Source organism: Neodiprion pinetum, chromosome 3 (assembly GCF_021155775.2).
Source record: "Neodiprion pinetum isolate iyNeoPine1 chromosome 3, iyNeoPine1.2, whole genome shotgun sequence".
Taxonomy (NCBI): Eukaryota; Metazoa; Arthropoda; class Insecta; order Hymenoptera; family Diprionidae; genus Neodiprion; species Neodiprion pinetum.
Window position 1 is genome coordinate 21,789,969 of NC_060234.1, and position 19,355 is coordinate 21,809,323.

The following is a 19,355-nucleotide window of genomic DNA, read 5'->3' on the forward strand; positions in this document are numbered from 1 at the left end:
ACATTTTTTCAGCTTTTAGAGGTTAACTGCTAGGTATATTTCAGGAGATTGGGACAACTTGACTTGCTACTTATTAATTTTTATCTTTTCAGTGGAATTGTCAATTTTTTTTGCCCTTGTATGCTCGTGCCTAACATTTATGACATTTATTTACAAACAAAAAATTACCGTTGCGTTTGTTCAATTGGTTTCTTTATCACTTGCTTGAAAAAACTGACAGTCGCGCAGTCGGTCGAGTAACGTCACATTATTTGTGATTTAGGAGAAATTATGATCTAGTCTGCCTTTATACGTTTTACGGCGTTCCACTCAGAAGGTTTGCCCCGATGCCGGGCGACGCATGCACGGAACGAGTGCCCCATGTTCGAACCAGTGCGCACTCAGTGCAACCAGTGGAAAACGCTAATAGAGATCAGTAGAGTCGGCCAATCGGATCCTGCGAGACAAAGAAAGGATGTAGCATTACTACTTCTCTCTCTATATCGTTTTCCGCTCATACGGAAGAGTGTACCAGGGCTTCCTTCATGTCTATAGGTATTTCTAGGGCCAAGGTAGAGCCAGTGAAAAACGCTGTAGGTATGCATCTTAAAAATATAATTAAAATTTTTATGATAATGATGATGATGACGGTATTTGTATATTGGCACAATGCCGTAAGGGACATAGCCAACAGCAAAAAAGAAGGAAGAAAAATAAGAATATTTAAAAACGTTATCTGACGTTGTGGCTGAATATCGAGCTAGATATTTTTTGAAACAAGTTACTGTGTGTACAATGGCGTCTGTCATATGAGTTTGAAGCCGCGCTTGAAGCCGCGGGTCGATCAAGAAAGAGGCAGTGTGAGTGGTGCGTGGGGCGTGACCGTTCGGCTGATACATTAACCGGATTAAAAATGACGCTATGTATTAAAATCGGACTGTCGAAAATCTGAAAAGATGAGATAGACTCCGGTTCATAGGGAGAATAAAAAGAATCAAATTTGAAACCATAAATCGGAGGTGAAAATGACACTCTACGAATCTGAGAACACTAAATTACTTTGCGGCGCTATACTCTAAAATTACCTTAAACGCTGATTAATCTACAGTCGGGCTCTATCTTAGAATCCAGTTGAATTTTGCTTTTTTAATGTCGTATTCGACACTCTAAACGGCAGTAACATTTGCAAAGTTATTGATGACATTCTTCACAGATCACACTTTGGAGTAAGAAAATTTCTAAATGATATCACCGCGATTTAAAATAACAGTTTCATAAAAATCCCATTGCCAGAGCGACCTGATCAAATGCGCTTAAAGTCATCTTCTATCTAATTTTTTATATAATACAATCATCCAAGATACATCCAAGATGAGTGGAAAGTATTTAGAGATTTACACTGGGTGCTTCATGGCTTGGATTTACCTGCAAGCATCTTGGACTATTCTGACTAGCATCTTTTATCAATTCTCTGTGCCATGGGCAATATGGGCTGCGTTGGTTCTCACTATCAGTCTACAGGTGGCCAGAATTCCACCTCCGAGTTCAGAGGTGGTCAGAGAAGTATTAGGCGTCGATCCTTTGACGGAAGCCAAGGATGAACAAGGAGGTGATAGTCACGGTACCTCGGATCATCTGTATTGCATGAGAGTAGTCGGACATCGTGGGGCAGCTTTTGATTATCCAGAAAACAGCCTCAACGCTTTTCGAAATGTAAAAACTAACATACTAACACTGCAATTTTTTTTTTATTTATAATATCATCGTTGTTAACTGTTTTCAGTTCATGGTTATGAGATTTTCCTGTTTTAGTGCAAAAACAGAGGGTGCAGTGCAGTTGAATTTGATTTGGCATTAACTAAAGATGGTGTTCCAATTATATTTCATGACCTTACTATAGAGAGACTGACAGGGAAGTCGGGAACTGTTAAAGAAATGACTTGGAATCAGTTGAAGGAATTAGACATCAGTCGAAATCATCCTCTGAGGTATATTTCAGCATTTAGACAGTCTGAAATTCAAAAGTCATTCCTATATTACAATTTTTGTCAATGAAGAAACTCAAACTTTATGCACACAGTTGCATATGTTAGCAAAAGAAGAAGAGAAACGTAGTTATACAAAGATGCAAGCATTTTCATCACCGAGCTCTTAATTACCGCATTCCTGAAAGATATCATTTCTTTTGCAATTTCAAATACTCCATGTAATTCCCGTAATTTCATTTCAGAGAAAAGTTTATTGGAGAGGACAAAATTGCTTTACTAGAAGATGTGCTGACCGAATGCATCCGTAATGATCTGCGAATGTTTATCGATATCAAAGAAAAGAGCCTTGAAATAGTACAAGTCATTTTGGATGCATATAACAAGCATCCCAGTCTTTTCAAAAGAGCTGTAGTAACCAGTTTCAATCCAATCATTATTTACTTGGTGCGTAAGATTGGAATTATCGATTATTTATCACAAATGAATATGAATTAATTGACAACAAATGTGGTCGTTAGCTAATAACCGAATAAATATGAATAACAAGGAATCATTTTGGGTATGCAGTTTGCTTTAATGTCTCGTGTCAAGAAATCTTGGGTCTTAGGAATTACCAATACTTTTGTATCGTATTATTATTCCATTGCCGGATAATAATATTAAAGTGAAACGTATTCTTATTCTTGTATAAATGATAAATATTGTGTGGAACTAGACGTGTAATAAAATTCAATATTTTTTGCAGATCAGAAGAAAAAATCCAAAAATCGTGTGCAGTATAGCCTGGAGGCCTCAACTCATATCGCGAAAATCATATCAAGGTTTGGAAGGTCCGGGTCTACCGCGCTTCTCTAATCCCTTCAAACATGCATTGGCTGCTATTCTAGACTGTCTACATAGCTGGGCTTTGCCACGGTTCACTTATCATTTACTGGGCCTGTCTGCAATATTGTTGCATAAAGACATCGTCACCCCGTAAGTGAATTTTTCCTTTGGTGATAAATTAAAAAAAACGCTAAAAAATGTATGATACATGCAAAAACTTGATTGGGTGATGTTGAAAAATTTGATTTTGTCTTTTCTTAACTACTCAGGGAAGTGGTGAGGAAATGGAACGTGCGTGGTGTTCGGGTGATTGTTTGGAACGTGAATCTACCCTCAGAAAAGCTTCATTATTCTAGACTCCTCAAGGTGACATATTTGACGGATACTTTGATAGGAGAAAAAAGTGCGTGATGAAGCCTTTACCAAATTACTGTACGATAATACTAAATGATAAATTTGTATGATATGAAAGATCTGATTATAGATCTGGCAGCTACCCAAGCTAGCAACAATTTGAAGTATTTTCAAGTATGTAATAATATTTGTTATTTTGTAACCACTTGCATTTCAACAATCAGTATTATACAACTCGACATTATTTTCATAGCATATACATATATATATCTGCATATGTATATATACATATATTTAGATCTATGATACTGCATTAGTCCATATTATTTATATTTAAAGCTTTCTTTTTATACACGTGCATAAATTCAGCAAAGACAAAAAAATATCTGAGAGTGCTGGCACTGGAATATCTAATCGAACAATAGATTCTAAATTAAGAATTACCATTTCAAGTACAATTTTAATTTTGAAATTGCTAAGTATTTTAGAATTGAAATGTTTATGAAATAAACTCTAGCCCCGTTTATGCTGCTAAACTTTTTTTTACAAATCTATTTATATTTTATATTGACTCTTGTCATCAAGTTATTTAATCACTCAGAGAGCTTGAATGATGATGTATACATGCCATGTTGATATCAAAGGTAACATAGTATGAAATATAAGCTATCCAGCAGAAAAATAATTGTTTCTCATTCCAGTCTCTACCTCTCTCTACCTTACTATTAGATCTGAGCTTATCAAAACATCACAAACAATGGCAAGTATAAAATTCATGAAGTTTGGGCTCCCAAACGACTGACGAATATTTATAATGTATAAAAATAAAAACCAACTTTGTTAGAATGCCTTAATCTTACTTACACAGCTTAAATATTGAATTAAATTCTACTTAAACTCCGTTTCTAACAGACAAATATTGAAAAAAAAACATAATAGAGCATGACGCGCATCTTTTCTCATCAATTTGTCGGTTCGTAAAATTCTACTCAAATCGTCATTAAATTTGGACTGACTTACTTCATTTCTATCCAGGATCTAGCCTCGGCGAAGTAATCAATAATTACACTTGAGTTGTATCGGCGTTCTTGGAACCACGAACTATGTGAGAACAGGAACAGGCACACTGCGTTATGACCGGATACTCAACAGGCCTCCACTTGCATTCGCCTTCCCTTATACAGTGCCACCTAAGGAACTTTTTGTAGTTCGTATTGGAAGGGCGGCATTTCATGCCAGGAGGAACGCTGCAGGAAATTCCCTTCCCCTGCGAGCACCTTCCCTGTTTCAACCAACGAGGCCAAAATCTTATTCCAAGATCTTTCCACCTCCATTGGACCGGACAAGATGTATACGCCCACAGTAACCGCCTCAGCTTCCTCTTCAGCTTCTCGGAAACGCGAGTCCTCAGTCGCGACCCATCAGGCAATCTCACGTAGCTAAGAAATAATGGTCTTCTACTTTTACATTGAATTTCGAATCTTTACATAAAAGTAATTCTTGCTTAAGTCGAAAAGGTTTGAAATTCGACTCTGATTAGATTTGATTCAATAACTTTTTTTGAGTTACTGTTTGTTAGAGTGAAGCTATGTGACATTGTTTTATTTTTATGCGCTTTTTTATTACGCCTAATTAACTATTAGAAATTGCTAAGAATTACCAGTTGAAAACTTATGACACTTTTAACTTTCCTTTTATCTGTTTTCAGAGAAAAAAAGGAAGTTATTGTAATCACCCAGAGAATGAAATATTGCGTTTTCACCAAATCTCGACGAATTTTCGGATGAATGTCTGTGTAATTTTAGTCTGAATTGACGCGGATTTTTCAAACTTAAAACTGATTAGATTTTACCTTTCATCGATTCAGCACTTTACGAGGTATTTAGATAACAACATCACAAAAAATAAAATAAGAATGACGTCTAGAGAATGGATGACGGATTCAAATGAAAATTGGTACCATAATTTGTTTTTTGGGTTGATCACGAATGTAAAGTTAGATTATTTTCTTATGTTATAAAGGATATCTCGATAACGGATCAACAAATTTTTATGATTTCTGTCTCAATCAATGCAAATCTTTTTAGGTAAGAACTGATTAAATTTTGGAATCAAATGGGTCTAGTAATATTTCTATTATTTAAAAAAAAATTATAATAAAACAATATGAAACATTCATTTGTTTATATTTTATGAGCTCCAAATGCATATCCAAGTGGGAAGTTCTTAGTCTGACTCATCAAGGTCAGCCCAATTACCCACTTGTTTCTCTCAAACATAACTCACTCTGAAAAAAGAAGTGTGTTGACATAAACTGTACATTTTCACTCAAACTTTCGGTCGTCAACAATAACGGGCGATTTTTGAACGTAAAGACAAAATTTAATATTCTCGAAATACCTCATTCTCTGTTTAGGTATTCTTTTTGGGAAAACAAAGTAGATTAAAAAACAAAATCTTCAATTCTGATTCAATATGAATTGATTTTTTCTTAATTCATCATTAATTGAGCCCTTCTGAAATGAAACTGACTGTTGCATAAAAAATTTCCAAACGTGATATAAGAACACATTTTCGCTGACTCTAATTGAATTACAATTAGTCTGTGCTAAACTCAAATAAAATTCTCAAAAAAGTGAAAAATGAGAGCAAAATGTTTTCGACATATTTTTCTTATGTTTCTCAGTTTTCACTTGCGTCGGAAATGAATTTAATTGATATATTTGGAAATTCTGCATTACTCAGCTTCATTCCAGATGATCCTAACGAAAAAATTAATAGCTGATGAGAAAAACAAATGTCTCACATTGAAGCAGGAATGAAGATTTTCTTTTTTTGAACTAATTTTTTATTTCACAAAAGGAATATCTAAATAAAAATTCAGACATTTTGGGAATTTTTAATTGTGTGTGTGAAATCAATAATTTCACATTATAGATTACGATTGGAGTGGTAATTATTTATTTTTCTCGATAGTAAGAGAAATCAAACATTATAAATCTCGATGAATGTTAGCTCAAACTGAGTTATCTTTCACGACGAAAATTTGATGATTCTTCAACTGATACGTCTTACAAATTTCTGATAATAGACTAATAAAAATCAATGGATGCAAACAAGAAAAAACAACGCTGTGCAATATAGTTTTACGTTAAACAAGCGGCTTTAAGCTGGCAGTGACCCAGTCCTTGAACTTTTCGTTTTCACACTACGAATTCAGATTCATGATTAACGATTTAATAACCCTCAGGTATCATATTACATGAAAATATTTCGACTTTTTTATTTTGAATTACAATAATGGATCCACCGTTACAAATTTCTGGAGTCTGACCTTCGATTCGTTATCGATGATCCAAAAAATTTCCACCTACTAATTTCTAACAAAATCAAAAATTTTTTTCAGATTTTTTTTCCACGATATTGGATTCGATATTTTAGATTTCGCAAATCTGACCTCAGATTCGTGATCGGCCAACCACCGAACCTTCGAATACCAATTTCCAGTGAAAGCCAAATGTTTTTAGTTTTTTTTTTCAGCATATTGCATACGCCAACTTTAAATTTTGCACATCTGAATGTAGATTCGTGATCAGCGACTCAAAAAACCTTACGGTACCAATTGAAATTCAAATCCGTCCATCCGTTCTGAAGATATCATTTTTATTTTATTTTTTAGATCTTGTTATTTAAATAATGCAAAAAGTACCGAACTGACCAAAGCCAAAATCAAATCAGCTCTAGGTTTGGAAAAACCGCGTTGATTGAGATTAGAATCATTCAAATCCGGTAACTCGTTCTCACATACGTACGTATATACATACATACACGTTACATACATATACGTCCATCTGAAAATAATTGAAGCTGATTCTCTAAACTTCAAAACGTGGAGATCTAGTGAAAACTTAACTTTTCAATTTCGGGGTGATTACATTAACTTCCTGTTTCATCCGAGAACAAAGAAACGGTAAGTTGAAAAAGTACCTCGAAAAAAATTTTTGAATCACATCTGATAGTGAAAATTCCGAGTCTTTTGGACTTAAGCGAGAATTACCCGTATAGATCAGAGATTTTTCATCTCACTATTTACCCCAGGTGTAAAGTTTGCAAGGCCTCTGGCATCTCTCCCGTCGGAACAAGACGTCCCCGGTGATCAGCGCGGAATGGAAATTCCCAGGAGAGACGCGTCGTCGCGTTCGGTCGGGAGTTTGACATGAACGCCGCATCGTAATCTGCCCCTAGCAGTGCGAGAAGCCGCGTTTCCTCGCGCTCTTCGGGCGGCGGGTCCAGCGTGTTGTCCGTCGACTCAGGGAGCAGCACCGACAGCCAAGACTCGGCGGGCCGCAAGCCGTGATCATGTGGGGACCCCGAGCCATTCTGCGACTCCCCGCGAGTACGCGATTGCAGAAACGGAAGTGAAAGCAAGACCGCTACCCACCAGCCGCCCCACCGCGAAATGCAACTCCGCATCTGGAAAATTATTCGTTTGATGAAAGGATAATCGTATTTAGCATTGCCGACAATTTCATTACCAGTACTACTCCAGCTTCGATTGCCAATCCGGTCGATCAATAGAGTCGATGACGAAACTGCCGTTTGAGCTGCTTAATTGTAGGTGGTAATTGTGATAAGTAAAATTGAACTTACAAGGAATTCAAACACCACGAATTTAGCTGGAATACGGGTATTTGAATGCAGTTTGAAAGAAGTTCCGCGGGGTTATTATGATTTCACAAGATTTTGAAAAAGTTTTCTACAATATTTCACTATATTTTACGGCAAAAAGGTTACCTGTATTTAATTACTGGATGCACGGAATTCGGTTGGTTTTTACAGATTCCATGAGAGTTCATGGAATTTCCATTACATTTATATTGCATCCGAATTTCTACTAATCTAATGTGATCTACCTTATATGTATGTCATGATACTATAAGAAGTAATTTCGTACAAATTTACGAGGGTTATGCAGAATACAATAAACTTTACGTAACTTGTCGAGCTTCCAGGAGCATTTTGTAAAGGGCGTATATATTGTAAGATTTTCGTAGTTTTTTTCAAAGTTGCAGATTCTACGTCTTGATGTAGATTTTCTCGACGGATCTTCATGTGATTTAAGAAATTCCATCAAGTTTCACGAAAAATCGCAGAACTAGAATGAGTTTACGTGATTTTTGAAGATTTTCGCAAATTATCGATATTTCCATAATGTTTTACTTATCTGTGGTAAGACTTTTGACGGATTTCAATGGAATTTATTTGAAATTGTGTGGATTTTTTTCATGCATTAAACAGTCCAAATTATAAGCTATATCCCATTCCCGTGCACAGTACTCAAAAAATCAACCTCCGTATCACAGATTCTGCCGAAACTTCTAGGGGTGTTTCTTTGGCCCAAAATACAGAGTTTTTGATTTATAGTTTCATCCATCGGGTCGTCCTTGGCTCTTCTTACAATACATCAGATTGTCGAATATTTGCAGATCATGCTTAACTATGGCCATGAAATAATAATATATCCGTCTATATCTGAATGAGAACCTCTCATCGAAACTTGAAAAGAGAGTAGTGAAAATTAATATTTCTCGAAAAAACACAACGATTTTTGTTTATTAAGGTGTTCCGCTCATTGAACTGCAGATATAAGTAATTTTAATCGGAGTGAAGAACTGCCCAATGGATGAATTTATCATCAGAAGCTCCATACTTTGGGATAAAGAAATACCGCTAAGAATTTCAGCAGATCCTTTGATTGAAAGGTCTGATATTCTGCTTGTGAGAATTTTTGCGATTACGCCCTCATCGACCTAGTTTTAAAAAATAATGATTATTCATAAAACTTCCGCTAGTAAAGAAATTGCGCAATCTCAAAAACGCTGACTCCTTATGCGTCGTGGTTAGTTAACGCGTGCGTTGAACGGTGTGCATAAAAACTAGGCGTAAAGACGCGAGTAATACGAGATTGATTAAGAGATTGATGTCAATGCGAATAGTATGATTGAGTCACAGATTATGAATCCGCGATACAAATACAATGTAATAGTATACGTTATACTTGTATATTAGTATGCATGGTATAATTATATGAGTTGGCGGAAATTATTTAAAATTTAGAGACATCATTTTTACAGTTGGATCCTGCAGGTGAAGTTGAGCGATACGATACATTCGTGCATATAGCGTCCGCTGTACAAGCGTAATTCGTGTGCGCATGATAATAAGAAGGAAAGACCAAACTGGTGAGCGAAGATCGAGGCGGTGGGAGCCGTGCGGCACCCACGCGGGGCGCGGGATGAAACCATCCTCCAAATATGGTGGTGGACACCCTCCTCCGCGCTCATCCCACGTTAAATACACCTCTCAGCTATCTATATCTATTTATCTTACTGTAATAACGACAAACCAACTCTTAACTCTCTTAACTTAACTCTCTCTACGAGCACTCTGTCGCCGCCAGCGTAACCACTTATAAAGGTATGTCGCATGCGTTCAACGTGCATTATATACCGCATATATATGTATACATGCCGACATGCCTGTGTTTTTATTTAAACGCGAAACATACGATATTAGATGGTATTTATTCTTTCCGTTATTAATAAATAATCATTTTTTCCATTACAGGTATTTTATTTGATTTCAACTTTGTCGCATTTTTTACAATTCGTCAATTTTGTTCACGCTCAGTTTACTACCAAGTAAACGTATAACGTACGTATATGTACATACATACCTACAAATATATATATATATATGCTGTTCAATAGAATTAAGTATTCATCGATGAGGCAATCTTTTAATTTTACTGATGATCCTGATGATCGCACGTGTTCCGCAAGCGTATAGTTATACACTATGCATACATAGGTATACTCGTACGAGAACGGCGTATACATATGTTACATCCGATCTACATATACTATACCGTTATTTTTTATTTTATTTATGAGTCGGGAGAAGCTGCGTACGCGCGGTGTGTACGTGATTTGTATAACTGTAATTTTGTGCAATATAGGTATATCTCATGTATCCAAACACTTGACATTGTAGAGTACAATAATCGAGCGCGTGGGGTCTGTTGCTCCAAGCGCTTGGAGTCTGGCTAATTTGAAATTTTTATACCTATTTCTATAACGATGAAGAGATTCATTTTACGGTCTCAAGTGGTAGGAGAAATTGATAGTAAAAACGCAAGTAAATGGCACGGATGCACATGTGTATGTTATATGTATGCCTGTATACGGCCCATAGCAAAAAAAACTGGTATTACTTTCGTCCGATCTGCATGAATCGAGTAGCCGGATTGTCGACACACGCGGGCACTTCGGATATAAAAATATTCTTAAATTCTGTTTTTACATTCATCGCCTTTCAGTGCTGTGCAGCTAATAGTTTAAAGTTACTTTATGCCGAACTTTGTCTTACCTCGAAATTAGTCTTCGGGTATTTGTATTTTTATATGACAACAGTTTCTTACGATTTGTGGTTACTGCCAATAGAAGAATTGTATTTAAACTATATTTCGAAATTGTCCAAGTTTCCCTTACTTGAATTATAAGTGTTAATCCATTGAGTGCAGTCGTGTTAGAATGAAAGTGAACTGAGAAACGCACAAAACGGATAAAATAATTGGACATTCATTTATTAATGTAAATATTGTAACTATATATATAATGTAGGATTTATAATTGTGTATGGTTTCTTACCGAATGACGCGTCATCGGGACGCCATCGGACTGCAGGTTACTCCGTAATTTTTCTCTTTTTCCTGTCACCAGATCGGGAAGAACCAAAACAAAAAAATTGACCGAAATCCAAGTAGGTATATTTTCCTGAAACTTTTTAGAACCCGAGAAGCAAACAAAAGTATATAACAAAGTGCGACTTATTTCTGGTTTGTTAATTCTGATTTTCCTTTTCTCTTATTCTCATTTTAATATTAATTTACTCATTTACGCATATAAGCACAAGGTGAACAGCAGATTCATCTTTGAAATCCCAACGAAATAAAGAAATATAACTGTTTAAAGCGCACTTTGGGAAGGTAAAATTTGCGCTAACGGAAATTCAAATTTTGGTATATTGGTATTGATCGATTAATTCGCTTCCGAATTGATAATATCTGAAGTTCCTCGGCAATACGATGCGCGCGAGTAGAACTTCGGCGCGTGTTTGTACCGTAGTGAGAATTTCTTTCGCGGATGGACGAGAGGAAGACAGACGGACAGACAGGCAAACTACCCACACACCCCCTCCAATACCAATAAAATCCATTGATACAGCACCCACACGAAAACGGCCAACACACCGGCCAAGAGACGAACCGAGCCACCCGGCCATTAACTACGCTCCAAACTGTTTTTCATCAATTTATGCTTTATTGGTCTTACTCTTTGCTATAAATAATTGTTAAATATACATGTTCCCGCGCATGAATGTATACTTATACATATATTTATGTAGTGGTGTGATATATTTTTTGTCGTATCTGCCCAATGCATATAATCTCTCCCTAGCGTAAATCACGTCCTCTTCGAATTTCATCTCACTAAATGCATAGACGTGCTGTCACGTATGTATGTATGTATGCATGCATGTACACATACATACTACCGGAAAAAAGAAGCGATGGAAAATGAAAACAAGTGATTCTGGTTACACTCGAAAGTCGAAGTAACAGTCCGCTCCAAACGTAAATCACTTTATTTTCGATTAGGTTCCATACGAAATGCATGTAAGAAATTCATTATTTTCCCTCATTTATGTATTTCTTTGACTAGAATTTTACTTTCATTATAACCTCATTTATTTAAAAAAAAATCAAACACATGGAATTTAAGAGATCCGCACAAATTAATAATCAGTACGTTACTGTAATTCTTGATAGAGTAATCAAGTAAAATGAATCGCGGGATTACATTTAACTTTAAATCAATACGATCTGAAAGCAATGTAATGAATTCATTTATTTAATGTCAACTGTGCAAAAACTTTTTCATTGACACTCTGTACTAGTATTCATGAATATATTGGGTACCGGAAATAAAATTAACAGAAAAGTCACAACTCAGGCCTTGTTCTTTGATTTTGTGAATGACTAGTCTTAATGACTATAATTCATAAAACTAATGGAATTCGAAAAATCTTATCTCTGTGCTAAACTCTGTGTGTTTCAGCCAGTTGAAAGAGAGAATTCTACAGAAATCAGTAGTTTTTTTGTGGTAACATTTATAATTTACTTCTCTGTTAGCAATCTTCTTAAATCGTCTGTAAAGAAATAAGACAAACCGTACAACTCGAGCTACATGCAGACTAAAACTTGTGGAAACTACCGGGACTTGTCTTATTCTAATGTACTTTTCAGTGATAGCTTATGCAACAAAGCAAGAGAGTAAGAGGATCTAAAGAGTATGTGTAATTCTCATCGGTTTTTGTGATATTGCTAGAGCTGGTTTGGCTCTGTGGATAAGAGTACACTTTCCTGGATATCGAGCATCGGCGTTTCGTCATTTTCATTTGTTTTCACATCTTCTTCATCATCCCCGTCTTCACTATCCACTGAGGACTGAAGCGGTCCTGTAGTTTTGTATTGGAATGCAGATCGCGATAGGTCGACCTCGACGGGAAACAGGGTAGATTCTGATAGGAGGTCCCGGCTTTCAGCGTGGCACTTAGCTAATCCAGAGGCAAACTTTTGCAGCTGCCATACGACGTCTTGAACATGTTTATTATCGAGCAATTCAAGTTTCACGAGAACATCAGACCTCAATTTAGCGAATCTCGATCTCGCCTCCTGTCGGCATCTCAAAACAAGTCGATATTCGTAATTGCCGGTCTCTACACGGTAAAGCGGCTCCTGGAGCGCCGCGTAACTCTGCTCCTCATCGTCTAACTCTTTAACTTTCAAGCAATAAGAGAGATACTCGAATTTGGCGTCCGCGTATTTACTGATCGTTAATCTCGTGTCTGGAATGGCTTTATGAAGATATGTTCCAAGGTCGCTCAAAATGGGCTTCACCGCCTTTAGCATCGCTACTCCAAACTTTTCCATCTGTCTATGTTGCTCGCCGAATTGCCTGAATGCTTCGCTCGCACGTGGTTGAGGCTCCCTTACACCAATGGCCGCAAAAGCATCACCAAATGCTGTAATGATGGAAGTACATGCCTTGAACAATAACGATACACTCAATTTTGGTAGCTCTATTGACAATTTAGGATATCATTAGACTCAATTGTGATCAATATTGGGCAAAAGCTTTCTGCATATTGTATTAACAATTTCATCATACCTTTGTATACTTGAGTGAGATCAAAAAAAGCTCGTAGAGTGGCTTTTGCATGAGCCACTAAGCCCCTGTATAAATTTTCTGTCCGTTGCAGAGCAGCTAATCGCTGAACCAACGCATCATTACATAATATAGCTCGAGACAAGCCCAGGGCATCTGCTGTGGCACTCCCCATTCCCTCAACCAGTCTGTGCTTGACCTTTAATGACGGAAAATCCCTCTCAAAAAAATTGAATTATAAGGTTTTGCAGCCTCATTGAAAATAGTTTATTCAAGGTCAGCTAACAAACTTCAAGGAATGTTACAATTTTAGTCCGGTAAGATACGTGACGAAAATTAAATATCCTGAGAATTCACAAATTCAATGTATTGTACTTGTAAAAATTTGATAAAATTATTTTGCGAGAATCATCCATTTAAAGTTCAAAAATTCGATAACTACTGAAATTCAAAGCTCAGAAACACGTGAACCTAAATATTCAAATGAGATTAAAACTCGTAATATCAAAAATTTGAATTACTAATTGAGACTTTGTTCATACAACGAACAAGGAACATATGAATCTCATCAAACGTGAATCTATTAAGTTATCAAGGAAGTAGCAAAACAATCGGACCCTATCCGCTATGCAGAAGCAGTGTACTTTTGTTTATGTGATTATCTCAAACACTAATTTAAAATGAAACTTTCACCTTTTTCAGAGCAATATCAAGGGAACGTCCTTGCCTCGGATCAGCATGCAGTTTGTTGTAATTGATGCTGACTTGTCCATCACAAGCCTGAATCATTTTCGCCACTTCAACTTTGGTCTTTCCCTTAACAGAGGCTCCATTAACTGCAACAAGTTCGTCACCGGATTGCAGTGTACCTTCTGCAGCAGCTGGAGTGTTATCAAACACTTGCACAATGTAAAGACAAGGGCAAAGCGGAGCTCCACCTCCAATGCTGATCCCAATTAAATTGCTGCTGTCTTTCTGAATCACGACATTCCCCGAAGTTATGGTCATCCCCCTATTTGAAGGATACTAGTGTTAATAAAGATTAGGAGACGTTTAACATAATTGTTACAATGTCATTATTTGATTTATGTGCAAGTAAGTTTTTTTCATAGAAGAACATTGGGCATATATATATATATATATATATATCAATTGCAGATGCAAATTTACAGTTGGCAGCATATAAGAATAAGACAAATAAATATACAATATTAGATCCAACCAATCACATGAAACTTACAGTTGGCTGTTAGGCAGCTGGGTGACAGTGACCACTTTGTCTCGTGCGACCAGTTCTATGTCTGGACTAACTCCGATGCAGCAAGCAATAAGAAAATAGCGCAAGATGCAGTAAAACGAGAATTCCTTTAAAATTGGGAGCTCAAATCTTGAACTGGATGAAACGGATTCGGAAGGAAATGTTCTTCGACCACACACACACGCATACCCACGCACGCACGCACACACACATGCAGACACGCAGAGATTTAATATCAGAAATTCAAAACAATTTTCTAATTTCACACATTATACACATCTTTGACGTGAACAAACTCATTTAAATGTAATATAATCAAAATAATATGCATACATGCGATCTTCCATCATGGTCAGCTGATGCAGTTCGACGTTAGCCCGAGGCAGAGCGGTTAAAGAAATACCGAGATCTTCGTTGACTCCATTTGTATCGGTGGAAGGTATTGTGTCTGGAGGCGATAAGAAGCTGTTCGTTAGACTGTGCCGCCGAGCGGTGACAGTGGTTGAGCATGCATAAATGAATACAAGAAACAGAGATAAAGTGAAATTAACATAAGATAAAGCATGATAGAGCGCACACACACACACAAGCGATGTGTAGTTTGTGATAAGTAAACCAACATTTTATCCTCCTCGAAGAAAAAGTCGTCCTCAAATTCCATGTTGGTAACCTTATTTAGGTTATATATTTTATATTATATTCGTATAAAACTTATACAGATCGTATAAAATATATTGGTAGGGATTGATTCCTCGGTAATTACTGTACGGGTCACTTTGAACGCTGCGACATTCTCCGGTCGGCGGATACTTTCCTATTCTCACGACTTCAATTATCTTCTCAAATTCTTGGGAAGGGCTTTTTTCGATTTTGTCAAATAAGTTCAATTGCCGCCTTTAACTTGGCTCAACTTGGCTGAATCTGATCAATTTGACATTTGGATTGACATTTGCTATGGACTAATTTGCCTTCACTCATCGCTGTACCCTTTGTGTTGTTGTTCCATGCTGTAAGGCTTCGTTGTTTCAAATTTACTGTGGTTTGTTCGTCTACATGATTTGTTTAGTAGTGCCTCCATGTTCCAAAAGACGTCAGAATTAGACGAATTTAGTCGAAGTTTACGAACACACTCACACTACTATGGGTGCGTTCCGAAAATATCTCCCAGTGTTATCACGATCTTTTATCTCTTGTGCGCTGCCGAGTTTATGAGTAGCTCTGCCTCTGTTCTAGGAACTCTTAGCACTGCCAGTAGTGTGGAACGCACCCTATGAATTGATGTACGTATGTATGTATGACACACCTGGTTCATGTTTTGGATTGAAAAGGGCAGAAAGTATGTTCCCTGGGAAAGGGATTGAAGCATTGACAAGAGTATCCAGAAAATCTGAGCTGAGACCACGGAGTACTCCGTGTTGTATATCTTACTTCGTCATACCTTCATAACTCGACGTATTTGATAATAATCAACATAATAATAATAAAATCCAAACTTAAAATCCACTAAAATCGTGATCAGTAAGATAATAAACAACAAGACAGATAATATCTGTCAAGATACAAACTGACCTATGAAATCGCAGTGGAAATATTGTTTAGAGAAAATAAGTGACGCGAAATTGATTGACGAGGAAAAGAGAAAGACAATGGTGAAATCGTGCAAGGTAGCGTAAACTTCGTATCCCGCATGAAAACAAACGTAAAACGTTGTGGAACAGTACAACACGATGGATAAACTGACCATTATATCGGGGACTTTGTTTTTGGCAGCTGACATGTTCGCAATCGTCAGTCTGGCCATGCCCGATTGGATTATTACCGATGTTGGAGGTTTGCATCAATCAAGGATCACTCAAAACTGATATTATTCTCTATATGCATGTTTTGTCAATATTAAAATGAAATTACCAATGAAACAAAAATTGATTTTCTCATAACTATACTGACCGTAAAATATGCCATGATTTTTAGGTGACACCAGACTCGGATTGATGTGGTCATGTATGACGCTGTACAACCGGCCCCAAGTCTGCTATCCTCCTGACCTTCAGCTTGAATGGCTACTCGCGCTCGTCTGCATATCCATAGGGTGTATTCTGATAACAACCACTATCATACTCCTTGCAAGTTCTCATTGGGACCGTAACGTCATTCCTTATGCCAGATGGGTTGGATTTTCAGCCAGTAAATAATGTTTAAACTTCTTAGTCTATGATAGTAATAGTAATGCGGAGTATTTAGGCTTTCAATATGAACCGAAGATATCCTCTGAGATATCCATACTTTTCTATAACTGTTCAGAAATACAGTGGGTGCTAGATAAATGGTCTTTCAATATAAGACTATGCGAGTGGGTACCCCTTCACACGCATGGTCACTCGCACAAATGTGGCATCCTCCACCACAGTGCACCCATTCACACTGCACTACACTGCCACCCCCTACCGCGCACGGCTCTCGCTTTCAACGCCAGTAGTGGGGGCGATTATATCTAGCGTCCACTGTACTATGAAACTCTTTATCATTGCCTGGAAATATAATATTGTGTTACAAGTCCGGAAAGTGGGCGATTTCTGATGAGTGTGAAGTTTACAGCGTGACCTGCATGCATGAGTGCTGTGCTTACACGAATACGAGTGCAAAGTTGGTGCAAGGTTGGTGGAGTGTGATCGCATGACTACTAGTATGAACGCAGCATGGGCAAAGGCGGGTACTGTAATCACACAAGTCAGATATCGCCCATCTTGATTGACAGTGTATAAAACTGTGAGTAGGTAAATTGTACTCAATGACAGAAGGCATAAAATTGAGTTATTTGAAAGTGCGCATGCACCAAAGATAACCCTAGTGTGTTAAATATAAGATTTCAATTGTGCTCATTACCCATGCGCCAACATTGTTGTATCATATTGTTCGGAAATGGGGCAACAGTCGAATAATTTATATTTTGCAGTGGTACTATTCTGCCTGGCAGCAGTGATCTTTCCAATGGGTTTCCACGTGGATGAAATTGGCGGCCAGCCATATCAGTTACCGAATTCGCATCAGGTCGGAATTTCTTACATAATGTTTGTCCTGGCATTGTGGATAACCGTTATCTCCGAGCTATTTGCAGGCAAAGTTTGCCTACCGCATTTCTAGCATATTCCATTGCATTTTCTTTTCCTCTCCTTGCTTCTTGGGATCACGTATTATGCGTATAATTACCCCAAAGGTATAATTATGCATTACTTCAAAAGTTTGGAGCCTTGAAGAATGGGTTAGCTACTGGAGTGATTCGTGCTTCAGAAAAAGAAGAAAAGAAGTTGTAAAAACAAATGAAACACTGGCGCACCTGCCGCCATAACTTATCATTTCAAAAACATTCCTGATTCTGGGAAACAAGAAGTACTACCTTGTTTACCATTGAGTTGACTTGTTGCATTCTTGTTGGAGGCAAGACCTTTCCATATTGTCTCTTCAGTATACCTGATTTGCTCATATTTTACCAGAGATCCGTGTATTGGCAAGCATGAATACTGTAACTTTTAAATCTCTGATGTTTGGTCTGATTTTTTTTTTATGCTTATATTATTCTTAGTATCATATGTCGGGTATTTAATGGGAACACTCTGTAGTAATAATGATAACATTGATATTATAGTTGTCGAAATGCTGTGCAATTTTTAATGAATTTATGGCTTCCTGTTTACGTTATGAGAATATTAGTTACTTCTGTTGCGAGTAGTAATAGCTTATAAGTATTATGTAAATATGAAATATTCCAAGCCTAGTTGTCCTGTAAATGATTCAATATGATTTACTTTGCATAACAAATTTTGCGAGAGGAAATTGCTGTTGTAAAATATTGCTTTGACAATAATGAGTTTCCTTATTCTGGTTGCTTAATGTATAGACGTTTAAAACGAGTATAGATTTTATTTCAATGCTGAATCTTCAAACGAATGAAATGCTATACCAATATTCCGAAATTGTGACCAGACACAACTGTACTGGATTATATATCTTGTAATAACTTCATTACAATAATAAGGAAAGTTTACATTCCGTCGAATTTATGCTATTCATATATTGCAGTATGGAGGTAATATCTGGTGGGATCTATGACAGATTTTTATGGTTGCATATAAACAGCTTTACTTAACATACACGTATAAATAACATGTGAGAGCTCAAGTATGGTTACACTCATTGTCAGTGCGAGGCCTCCAAAGGCAATCTTGTACATATAATATATATCTTGGAATTGATATTCATTTGGAATCTCTACACTGTCTCGTTTATATCATTTTAGATTAGATAGAATTGTATAATATATTCTCTCAACTTGTGAATTTTTAAACAAAATATATTACACGACATAATATTTACGTTGCATAAAAAGCATTGTAGTTATGTGACAAATACAAATTATGTTGTGGCTAATAAGCAACCAATTGTATCTCAATTATCTTGAATACATTCTTTTATGACTGTACATTTGTTTATAATATATAATATGATGATATTGTAAAAAAAAAAAAAATGGAATAAATTTGTTATTTCGCCATGCAATCTTGAATTGGTTACGATTACGTCTAATCTTATCAAATCTATTTCAAAAGTTTTATAAAAAGCACCTCAGTCCCAGTTCATTGGTAGTTTGTCTTAAAAGGCAGGTGC

At 36.7% G+C, this 19,355-nt stretch overlaps 4 protein-coding genes and 1 long non-coding RNA gene across 12 annotated transcripts; 3 read left to right on the plus strand and 2 right to left on the minus strand.

Moving 5' to 3' along the window:
• Positions 1–584: 584 nt before the first annotated feature.
• LOC124214832 (glycerophosphodiester phosphodiesterase 1) lies at positions 585–3,831 on the plus strand. Its single transcript, XM_046617508.2, has 5 exons — positions 585–1,692; positions 1,792–1,967; positions 2,210–2,411; positions 2,713–2,942; positions 3,062–3,831. The coding sequence occupies exons 1-5, from the start codon at positions 1,351–1,353 to the stop codon at positions 3,201–3,203; spliced, it is 1,092 nt and encodes a 363-aa protein (XP_046473464.1). The 5' UTR covers positions 585–1,350; the 3' UTR covers positions 3,204–3,831.
• Positions 3,404–11,404, minus strand: LOC124214834 (noggin-2-like). Of its 2 annotated transcripts, none has more exons than XM_046617516.2 (3): positions 10,856–11,404; positions 7,240–7,619; positions 3,404–4,585 (listed from the first exon to the last, which is right to left on the minus strand). In XM_046617516.2, exons 1-3 carry the CDS (start codon positions 10,868–10,870, stop codon positions 4,210–4,212), a joined length of 771 nt encoding a protein of 256 aa, XP_046473472.1. In that variant the 5' UTR covers positions 10,871–11,404; the 3' UTR covers positions 3,404–4,209. The 2 variants fall into 2 exon arrangements, with proteins under 2 accessions (XP_046473472.1, XP_046473467.1); XM_046617511.2 differs by having other exon boundaries at positions 3,404–4,603.
• Positions 8,354–14,452, plus strand: LOC138190732 (uncharacterized). The gene is made up of 2 exons (XR_011176816.1): positions 8,354–9,623; positions 14,138–14,452. It is a non-coding gene; the product is annotated as an uncharacterized lncRNA (long non-coding RNA).
• PICK1 (protein interacting with PRKCA 1) lies at positions 11,963–16,725 on the minus strand. 7 transcript variants are annotated; one of them, XM_046617502.2, is made up of 6 exons: positions 16,641–16,725; positions 15,027–15,141; positions 14,676–14,741; positions 14,129–14,447; positions 13,439–13,634; positions 11,963–13,292 (listed from the first exon to the last, which is right to left on the minus strand). In XM_046617502.2, exons 2-6 carry the CDS (start codon positions 15,041–15,043, stop codon positions 12,592–12,594), a joined length of 1,299 nt encoding a protein of 432 aa, XP_046473458.1. In that variant the 5' UTR covers positions 15,044–15,141; positions 16,641–16,725; the 3' UTR covers positions 11,963–12,591. The 7 variants fall into 7 exon arrangements, with proteins under 7 accessions (XP_046473458.1, XP_046473457.1, XP_046473454.1 ...); XM_046617501.2 differs by lacking the exon at positions 16,641–16,725 and adding an exon at positions 15,314–15,903; XM_046617498.2 differs by lacking the exon at positions 16,641–16,725 and adding an exon at positions 15,314–15,903 and having other exon boundaries at positions 15,027–15,170.
• LOC124214836 (uncharacterized protein C16orf52 homolog A) lies at positions 15,913–19,247 on the plus strand. The gene is made up of 3 exons (XM_046617518.2): positions 15,913–16,523; positions 16,665–16,877; positions 17,647–19,247. Exons 1-3 carry the CDS (start codon positions 16,421–16,423, stop codon positions 17,832–17,834), a joined length of 504 nt encoding a protein of 167 aa, XP_046473474.1. The 5' UTR covers positions 15,913–16,420; the 3' UTR covers positions 17,835–19,247.
• The last annotated feature ends 108 nt before the right edge of the window (positions 19,248–19,355 follow it).

Excerpts from the sequence above, each read along its gene's own strand:
- LOC124214834 (XM_046617511.2), bottom strand. Across the intron at positions 4,604-7,239 it reads TTGCAAACTTTACACCTGGG|AAGACCATTATTTCTTAGCT; the intron begins GTAAATAGTGAG and ends ATGTAAAAGTAG.
- LOC124214836 (XM_046617518.2), top strand. The coding sequence starts at position 16,421 with ATGGATAAACTGACCATTATATCGGGGACTTTGTTTTTGGCAGCTGAC. Across the intron at positions 16,524-16,664 it reads GATTATTACCGATGTTGGAG|GTGACACCAGACTCGGATTG; the intron begins GTTTGCATCAAT and ends CATGATTTTTAG. Across the intron at positions 16,878-17,646 it reads ATGGGTTGGATTTTCAGCCA|TGGTACTATTCTGCCTGGCA; the intron begins GTAAATAATGTT and ends TATATTTTGCAG.
- LOC124214832 (XM_046617508.2), top strand. The coding sequence starts at position 1,351 with ATGAGTGGAAAGTATTTAGAGATTTACACTGGGTGCTTCATGGCTTGG. Across the intron at positions 2,412-2,712 it reads ATCCAATCATTATTTACTTG|ATCAGAAGAAAAAATCCAAA; the intron begins GTGCGTAAGATT and ends TATTTTTTGCAG. Across the intron at positions 2,943-3,061 it reads CATAAAGACATCGTCACCCC|GGAAGTGGTGAGGAAATGGA; the intron begins GTAAGTGAATTT and ends TTAACTACTCAG.
- PICK1 (XM_046617498.2), bottom strand. The coding sequence starts at position 15,354 with ATGGAATTTGAGGACGACTTTTTCTTCGAGGAGGATAAAAT. Across the intron at positions 14,448-14,675 it reads CAGCTGCCTAACAGCCAACT|GGGGATGACCATAACTTCGG; the intron begins GTAAGTTTCATG and ends TCCTTCAAATAG. Across the intron at positions 13,293-13,438 it reads TCTCACTCAAGTATACAAAG|CATTTGGTGATGCTTTTGCG; the intron begins GTATGATGAAAT and ends CCATCATTACAG.